The sequence below is a fragment of the Hibiscus syriacus genome, unplaced genomic scaffold, assembly GCF_006381635.1.
Source record: "Hibiscus syriacus cultivar Baekdansim isolate YM2019G1 unplaced genomic scaffold, ASM638163v2 tig00116984_pilon, whole genome shotgun sequence".
Taxonomy (NCBI): Eukaryota; Viridiplantae; Streptophyta; class Magnoliopsida; order Malvales; family Malvaceae; genus Hibiscus; species Hibiscus syriacus.
Window position 1 is genome coordinate 1,122,714 of NW_024063507.1, and position 9,871 is coordinate 1,132,584.

Consider the following 9,871-nt stretch of genomic DNA (forward strand, 5'->3'; position numbering starts at 1 on the left):
ACTAAGATGATGATCCATTGTTTTTGCTATTGCTTCCCTCCTTGTGATCTCCGAAGATACGTTCCTGGAAATTCGAAACCATCAGAGGGAGACCCTTTCAGAGAGAGACCTTCGGTTCCAAGCCAAGTAGCTCTTGGCTCTTGAGATATCAGGTGTCCTCTTGTGTGGGTCATCTTCAGTGTTGGGTCTAAACTCTATCTTTGCATTTGGATCTATAGTTTCTTGAACAACCTGTAACAGGTAACGATCTTGAATTTCAATTTTAAAGTATAAACCGAAAGATATTTCACGGTTAAACACATTTCAACTCAAAACTTTAAGATGCCGCAATTAATACATACCTCTGCAAACTCGAGCATGGTGAATTCACCCGGATTTCCAAGATTAAAAGGTCCAACATGCTCTCCTTCCATCAACCGCATGAGTCCCTCTACCTGTTCCAGGACATTGTTTTGACAAACACCATCAGTCCCATGGATTAATTGTGAAGGTCTACCCCAAATAATGAAAGAGACCCTAAAGCCCCACCCCAGAAATGGAGGTACAATCATAAATTAAATAATGCAATCACTGCATGCAAAGTACACTCCGCCGACGTATGCTTCAGACTAAACTATGAGGCAATTAAAATTTGATGGTCCCCTTTGGGACATTCATTTGGTACAAGTCACATGGTGTATGTTTCACAGATTAATTTCTACTCTCTTCGAACGAAGTTCGAGAACCAGAGAAAGAACATTGATCCTTTCAGTGAAAACTTAAAAGCTCTATGTTCCGCAAGACATTTAACATTCCCTATGGTGAAATCACCACAAGATGACATACCAGATCAGAAACATATTGGAAACTCCTTGTCTACTTCCCATCACCATACACAGTCAAAGGCTCCTTCCTTAAAGCCTGCATTCATTCGGTCAATTATCGACATTAGCACCCATGCTGATACACTACTGTATAAGTTACTGAAAATAAATGAGATAAAGGGCACCTGAGCAACAAAATAGCTAACAACACGACCGTCGTCAATGCACATACGAGGCCCGTAAGTATTGAAAATTCTGGCAATCCTAACCTGAAAGAGCAAATAGACATTACAATTTACATCGTCGTTTTAAAAGTTTGGAGTTTTGAAATGAAAATAAGTTGGTTCATGTAACCTCAACTCCAGCTCCTCTGTGATAATCCATTGTCAGTGTTTCAGCAGTTTGTGTTTCTTAAAACGATTTTTTTCTTAAAAGTGAGATTTTGAAAACCACATCACTTTTAATTATCTATTTCTTGATTAACTTTTTAATAAAAAGGAATGTGATTTGAAAAACCTCTCTCGTTTCGAAAAATTTGGGATTTCCTTTACGATAGAAAAATATGATTCGATGAGTCATCACCAATCTTTGATTAGGGTGTGATTGGGCACCCAAAAACGTTTTTTCATTTTAAATAAAAATTGATTTTAATTAAAATAACAAATTGAAGTATGCGTTACCAAAAATGAGTTCGGGAGTCGGTTACGTGTGGGGAAGGATTAACAACCCCACAGCGCCCTAAATCAGTACCTAGTCGATTAATTAATGTCTTTGCGATGAAATCTACAAATTCAACTTTAATTTGATTTTTGATCTCATAAAACAATAAAATATGAATTTTACACTGAAATATAATATTCAAAAACACCAAAATAGATTAAATTAAAATTACCAAGTCTTGTTAGAAAGATAAAGAATATTCGATTATTTAAAAATATCGAGAGCAGATCTTAGATAAGTTCTAACAATTTTTTTTCGAAAAATTTAAATAATCGAATATTTTTTTTTCTTTCATTCCCAAATTTTAAGGTGACGAACCATTTTTTAAAGTTTCACTATTAGGATACAATTTTATTTAAAACCGTCAAAAGCGAATCTCTAATAAGTTAAGACAATCCACTCAAAATAATTTTAAATTGAAAGAGTATTATCCTTAATCCAATTATGTAATGATGTCGAGTTATGCATATGAGGATATCATACAAATCACACAAAAATGATGCCATGCAATTTACTAATGAATTATTCGCATACCCATACATATGTAAACATATCACCATGCGAAATAAATATAAACAATTTATTAAAGAAAACAAACCTAACAATGGACTAAATTAAAATAAAGTAAAATTAGATACATAAATAAAAAATTAAAAGAGGGATTTAAATGAAAAAACGTATAAATATAAGGGACTTTAACATAAATAACCTAAAAAATAATTAAAACCTAAATCTGGAAAATAACGAAATCGGGACAAACAAAAAAAAGCCAAATTCGAAAACTAACCCCTTAGGTGACTAATTTGCAAAAATACGCTTAAGTTTGGGAGACTAGAACCTAATTTACCCTTCGACTTTAGTGACTAAAAGAACAATTGACCTAAAAGCTTTAATATATATACTAAACATAAGTTTAAACTAACCCTAATCCCTAATTACATCCAACAACAACTCCTCATCCTTTCCTAGAAACTCTCTCACTCTCCATCCCATGCGGCGGCACTCCCCACAACAGACAAAACAGCTAATCCGACCACTGGACCTTAATGGGCGATTTTCCCGATATATCACCGGTGACCGATAATATTACCGATCTAACACCGGTCAGATTATATTTCCCGATCTAACACCCTTAGCAGTAAAGCGCGCCCCCTGCACCGTGCTATACGATGATTTGGTGTCACGTGGGATATAGCGCGGTGCAGGGGGCGCGCTATACCCCTAACTACCGACCCATCCTCCCTATAAATACCCCCATTCTCAATCAATTTTATCACACCAAATTCTCTCAAATTCTCTAAATTTCTCTCAAATACTCTCTTTTTAAGGTATATTTTTATAATATTTTTACTATTATATTTTTACTTTATTTAATATTTTACTAATATAATTCTTTTGCAGATATATAATGGAAGACAGTCTACTTCGCTCGGATGGAAATCATATATCTCTACACTTTGCTGATACGGTAACATTTTAACGTTTTAATTTAATTTAAATTATTAGTAATATTTAGTTATTTATTTAATGCATGATTATTATATTAATAATTAAATATCTCGACACTTTGCTGATACGGTAACATTTTAACGTTTTAATTTAATTTAAATTATTATTAATAATTAGTTGATTCATTTAATGCATGATTATTAGATTAAGAATTAATTTTTGTAATTATTTATTTTTAGGAGAAGGACCGTGTATTAGATCCTTTTATTAGGAATCTTAAGTTAGTGATACCCAGTCGTGTCTTGCAGTATTTAGTAGAGGCTGGATTCAGTTACATAGGTAGATATCAGGGTCACTGTAAGATAGAGCCAGACCTAATTTCTGCCTTAGTAGAGCGGTGGAGGCCGGAGACCCACACATTCCATCTTCCGTGCGGAGAGTGCACAATCACGCTTGAGGATGTTTCTATGCACCTGGGGCTTTCGGTGGATGGAGATGTGATATCGGGGATAGCTTCCGGTTCTTGGACTGGTTTGTGTCGGGATAGTCTAGGACGTGTCCCGGAAAATTTTATCAGAGGTAGGATACCGTTAAATTGGTTAGATGCCAATTTTCGGGAGTTGAGCGTAGACGCCTCTGAGGATGAGGTTAAGATGTATGCACGGGCATGCATACTGCAGCTGATAGGAGGGTTGCTGATGCCGGACAAATCGCGCAACCTAGTTCACTGCATGTGGTTGCGACATCTTAGCGACTTTCGTCTCGCCGGATCATTCAGTTGGGGCTCGGTAGTTTTGGCTTTACTGTACAGGGAGATGTGTGGAGCCACTGACTACAGGCGTAATGCTATCGACAGATATCTCCTGCTGCTGCAGTCTTGGGCATGGTATCGATTGCCCTTTTTATGTCCCGTTGTGAAGAACCCATTCGTATTTCCACTACTTCTGAGGTAATTATAAAACTGATTTTGTATTTTAATAATTTTATATAGCGTATAACAAATTTTTTCCTTGAATAGGTGGTCTACTGATAGGAAAAATCATCAGGAGCTACATGATGATTTAGAAAATATTAGGGTGCTAATCAATCAGAAGGCTGGCACACAGGTATGAATTTTAATGTTTAAAAATCGATTTTAGATTATAGTTATATAATTAGATTATTATTTTGATAAAAATTATATATTATTTGTTTTAGTTTGAATGGGTGCCATATTCTACTGATGATGTGAGGGCGGTGATCCCACCTGAGTTGAGGGGTCCATTAGATGTTTGGATGGCGATGGTCCCTCTGGTCTGTTATGTGACCGTCGAGTGGCACTCCACTGATCGCGTGCTCCGGCAGTTTGGTTGTTTTCAACCAATTCCGGAAGCACCTCGCAATATGGATGAGTTGCATAGCTTAGATAGACGCTGCAAAACAGATACAGATTGGCTGGTGAGGCATCATGAGTGGGTCGTGTTGTGGGAGGATCGACATCGGCACCTTCCACGTAGAGAGCCCATTTTTACTGACTTCTTGATGTATGCTGAGGATTATTATGAGTGGTTCAATAGTAACAGGAAACCGTTTCTACTTCCCGAGGATGTACGAGGGCAAACCTTTCCACGACGTCGACATAGACGTTCACCGACACAGCACCATCGTCCCCCCGACTCGTGGACGGAGAGCAGGTGCTTCTGGTTCATCATCAGCTACACCAGCATGACCTTCCCAACAGCCACCGCAGCCATATATGATGCCGCCATCGCCTTTCCATTACCAGATGCCGCCGCCGCCGCCTTCACCCGGTTTTATGACCCCGCCACCGCCACCGTCACAGATGACCCCTGGAGGCTATTATGGGTCTATGTTTGCAGACCCGACTTGGGGTTCATATGCTGGATATTTAGCAGGTTCAGCCTCATCACCCATGGCCGCAGCACAGACACCGCCTCCTGTACAGTTTTCACACTCAGCAATGTCTGGGTTTTATGACTTTTCCCAGTTTTCGCAGGCCGGTGGGATAGTCAGTCATACACCTCCAGGGTCCTTATTCTACGGAGGTGCTTCATCGTCATCTGCTCCTCATGTACCTACGCAAGACGATGACGACGACGGTGATGATGATGACAGCAAGGAGTCAGAACCAGTGATACGAAGAAATCCTCCTCGAGATTGACAGCCACCGCCCTGCGGAACACATTCGCGTTGCAAGCATCGATAGATTTTTTTATTATATTTGTATTTACTTTATTTTGTTAAATTGTAATTTTTTTATTATTTCTCATTTAATACTTACTTTATTTTGTTTTTTAATGTATTTCAGTTCGTTTTTTTATTACCATTTAATATCAGTTATTGTAATTTGGTTATCATTTACCATTTAATACTTAATGTTATTAGTTTGTTAAAATTTAATGATTGTGTTTGTTTTTTTAATCTTCATCGGTGATTATCAAATGACATTAACTTGAAGTAAATGCAAATTAAAGTAGAAGAATTATTATTTGATAATAAAATACATCATTTCCTCATCAATTGTTACTTGATGACAACAGAAGTGGACATGTTTTTCTAGTGTGTCCTGGGTTTCTACAATGCCCACATCTTCTGTCTTGTCTAGATCTTTCTCTAATATCCATATCGCAATGAATTCGATTGGATTTTGGACGACCACGCTCCATCAATAAACTCGGATTTGGTACAATCGGAAGCCAATCTTGAACCTCATCAGGGTCTTTATCATTACCTATGGGAGGAAACTCAAATTCGTATACCTTAAAAACTTCAGATAGTGGGTATACGAGATCCACAAAATGGTTATAGTCTTGACGTGTATGCGAGCAAGCTGCTATCACATGAGAGAATGGATACTTCAGAGCTTGAAAAAACCCGCAGTCGCACGTTCTGTCCCTTAGATTTACTCTTAACGACACAACTTCAATCCCTTGAAGAGGTCGCGGTAACTCTGTGACACGAAACATTTCATGCCTTCTAGAGAAGCTTGTTACAGACATTCCATTTGATGCATCAATTTTTTTCTGTAGATCTGCAACTAATCTAGGGTGATAGACATGACCGCCTTGCATCCAGGTTTGAGCTTGTCCCCCGAGTTTCGTAAAAAGTGCCCTCAAACGAAAATATATAGTGTTTACCAAAGCCGCTACAGGTAAGTGACGTGCACCCTTTAAGGTTGAATTGATTGCCTCTGCCAAGTTGGTCGTCATGTGTCCATATCGATATCCACCATCATATGCGTTCGTCCACATTTCTTTATCGATGAGGCTGATGTAATCATATCCTTCCTCGTTCTTCGCCCGCAACTCTTGAAATATTGATTCAAACGTTCGAGGAAGTAGTTCATAACCTGATCAAAAAATATATAACTTACTAACTTGTTTTCTTTGCAAAATTAAAAACATCGAAAGATAACAAACTTGCTAAGTTTCACTTACCCATGCACACAATTAATTGACGCTTATCATTCTTCTTGTACATTCCATGGTAGTTCGCGGCAATGTGTCGAAGACAATACCTATGTTGGACAAAGGGTGGTTGCCACATTGGACCCAAAGACTCCATTGCTGCTTTGATCCCAGCTCCGCAATATGAAATGACACAGATGTTTTCCCTCGTGATAATATGTGCACGTAAATTTCGGAGGAAAAAATCCCAAGAAGCTGTATCTTCTCCTTCGATAAGAGCAAAAGCAACTGGAAGAATGTTGCGATTGCCATCTTGGACAACTGCCAATAATAAAACTTGCTTGTATTTTCCATACAAGAAAGTCCCATCGATCTGGACCACAGGCTTGCAGAATTTGACAGCATTAACGCACTGTGGGTGACTCTAAAAAACCCGGTAGAATTGGCATCGATCGCGAAGAACTCGATCATTATGGTATGCATAGGAGCTTTCGAAGTCCACAATTGTCCCAGGATTCAATGTTCGCACCAACCTAAACCAACCTGTAAGTTCATTGTAAGATGCATCCCATTCGCCATGAAGTTTGACAATGACATTTTGTTTTGCCAACCAAGCTTTTTATAGGAGACAGTGTACCTATACTGCGATTGTATAGCTGAAATCAACACTTCAACAGCTATATGAGAGCTTGCTTTGACCATGGGCATGATGGCTTGACATATCACTTCAGGGTCCAAGTTGGGATGATCTTGGTTGACCCCTCCAGAGCAACATGTGTGAGGACCGTTGTATACTGTTAGTTCCCATCTGTTGTTTTTCCTCTTCCTCTTCGATACGCGAATCATCCAATTGCATCCGTTTTCGCGCTGGGCAAAGTAGCATACATATTTTTCGGTCGTGGAGCGGTCTACTCTGGACTGAACAGAATTACGAATATTGTAATTTTTGATAGCCATCATCGCTTCTTCTTTGCTTGAAAACTCCATGCCTAAAGATAACTCACCATTATTTATTGATGAGTAATACCCATAGTCACCGAGATGAGGCATATCCTCAAATTCTGGCCCGTACATTGCACCATAATCAACTTCATACATATGTGCAGGAGGTCAGTTTGTGCCACATTTCCTGGAACTTCATCATCATTGGATTTGAATTGCGGTGTTTCTGGGTCAATGAACAGTCCAGTCTCAGCACCATCCGCACCAGGCTCACGAAGCGGTTCTTCTGGTGGAGATGATGGTTCCTCTATGCTCTCCACATTTAGGTCAAAGAACCTACTACTTGCACGCCTTCCCCTTGAACTGGAAGGCATATCGACATTGAGATCGAAAAAGCTCGCAGTCGAATGCCTCCCCCTAGAGCTTGAAGACATCGCGTCAAATGGAAACTGCACAGATGGTTGCGTCGATGGCATCTCTATATTAAGGTCAAAGAGATTTGCAGATGAATGCCTTCCCCTTGAACTGGACGCGATGTTGCCATACAGATTGTTCGTCGACCTACCTTGGTACATATCGTAAGGAGTTGCAGATGAATGTCTCCCTATTATGTCATTAAAATCATTACACATTACTATCGTCTGGCTGTCAACTTGATCAACTTGTTCAGTCAGCCCATAGTAGGAGCTTAATGATTGACCCCGAACAACACGCACTTGAACAAAATATGCATACATCTCAATAGCGGCGTCTGAATAATTACTTTGAGCTTCAACCATCATTTCAACATCATCATTGTTCGAAAGTTTGAACGCTGTATAAGTTAATGGCAACAATGATGTTGGAAATCTATACTGCAACGAAGACACTCTTGTACTACTTCCAACATGAATCTTCCTCGAAATCTTCGTTATAAGCTTCTCAAGAGTTATGTTTCTCTTGAATGATATTTTAACACGCTCATTTGATACGAAAACAACGCCGATTTCATCTTCTCGAATTTCACCATCATAATAAAACAATAGCTGAAAGTCGCGCCATTATTTGAGTTTAAAAGTGCGGCACTATTATATCTGGAAAAAAAATGAAACAAACCTGATTTAATAAATTATATATGAACGAACATATAACACAATAAAATTTTTACACATCAACGTAAATAAATTAAATAATATAATTTAATATTATTACCTACACCGTAAAACTATTTCGACGTATGCTCCCGCTTTCCAATTTTACAAACACAAAAATTAATTAAAAATAATTAGTATAATATTTTTTTAAATAATCATAATAAACAATAAATAAATAAAAATTATAACAAAATTACCTTATAACGAAAAATCACACGAATTTCTAAATAAAATATGAGAAGATTGCCAGAATTATTGACTCGTTGACGGAATTGTTGTATTAATTTATAAGTTGAGAGGAGAGATGTGAGAAATTAACCGGCGGAGAATGGTATTTATAGCGAGGAAAGTTATACAAAACGTGGTACCTTCCCCGCGATATATAAAATTATGTCAGGAGTAAATGTATGTCGCGGTACCTTCCCCGCGCTATATAAAATTATTAGGAGTAAATGTATAGTACGGTACCTGATCCACGCTATACCCCTACGTGGCGTATAGCGCGCTGCAGGGGTCGCGCTATACCCACGTGACGCCAAATCATCGTATAGCGCGATACAGGGGGCGCTTTACTGCTAAGGGTGTTAGATCAGGAAATATAGTCTGACCGATGTTAGATCGGTAATATTACCGGTCATCGGTGATATATCGGAAAATCGCTACATGTAGTTTCTCTTTTTTTTTAGATTAATTAAGTTGATAAACTTGATTTGGGTTACCTGACTAACAAGCCGCCGAAGATGGCCTTGATTGGAGGGCTTCTGTCCCAACTTTAGACGACAATGCAGCGGCAGTGGTGCCGGTGGTGGCAGCTACAGTCATTTTCATGGAGTCCTTGTCAAGGGCAGCTGTTGTAGTTCTAGTCACACGCTCACACCAAGGATATATTGTAAGGGTCGACGCCGGTAGAGGCTCACAACTGTGAGGTGAGATCACTGTCGGCGGTGCTACTTTCATTGCCCGGAGTTCCTCCACTTCCCGTTGAAGCCTTCGATTTTGTTCAGTCAGCGATCCGAACCATCTCTTCAAGTACTCACGTTCCATCTCACTTTGCCTCAACTTGCTCCTCGATCAATTCATATTGCTCATCGAAGAAAATCGGGTATGACCCCTATTACATTACTTTTTCGAGAGAGGGAAGAAAAATAAAATAAAAGGTTCCTCTCCTTTTTTAGAATGGTTGCTCTCTGTCCAGAAAACAAAAGGGGGGAACCCTCTGTTTTTTCATTTTTTTTCTTGAATATCCCCCGAAGAAGAACACCTTTTTCCTCTTTGCTCAGTTTATTTCGAATGAATGCCAAAATATGGTAAAATAAACCAAATACCTTTTGTTTAATTACTGCTTAGTACTTTTGAATGGAAGAAAAACATGCTTGATTCTTGATTTCTAAAAAAAATTGATGGACAAGGCTTTGCT

At 38.6% G+C, this 9,871-nt stretch overlaps 1 protein-coding gene and 1 pseudogene across 1 annotated transcript; both read right to left on the reverse strand.

The window, feature by feature from the left end:
• Position 1: 1 nt before the first annotated feature.
• On the reverse strand, positions 2-4,592 carry LOC120192967 (annotated as a pseudogene).
• Positions 4,593-9,177: 4,585 nt separating this feature from the next.
• LOC120192968 (homeobox-leucine zipper protein HOX3-like) lies at positions 9,178-9,498 on the reverse strand. Its single transcript, XM_039195626.1, has one exon. It carries the CDS (start codon positions 9,496-9,498, stop codon positions 9,178-9,180), a length of 321 nt encoding a protein of 106 aa, XP_039051557.1.
• Between the last annotated feature and the right edge of the window lie 373 nt (positions 9,499-9,871).

Coding starts and splice junctions, on each gene's coding strand:
- LOC120192968 (XM_039195626.1), bottom strand. CDS start 9,498: ATGGAACGTGAGTACTTGAAGAGATGGTTCGGATCGCTGACTGAACAA.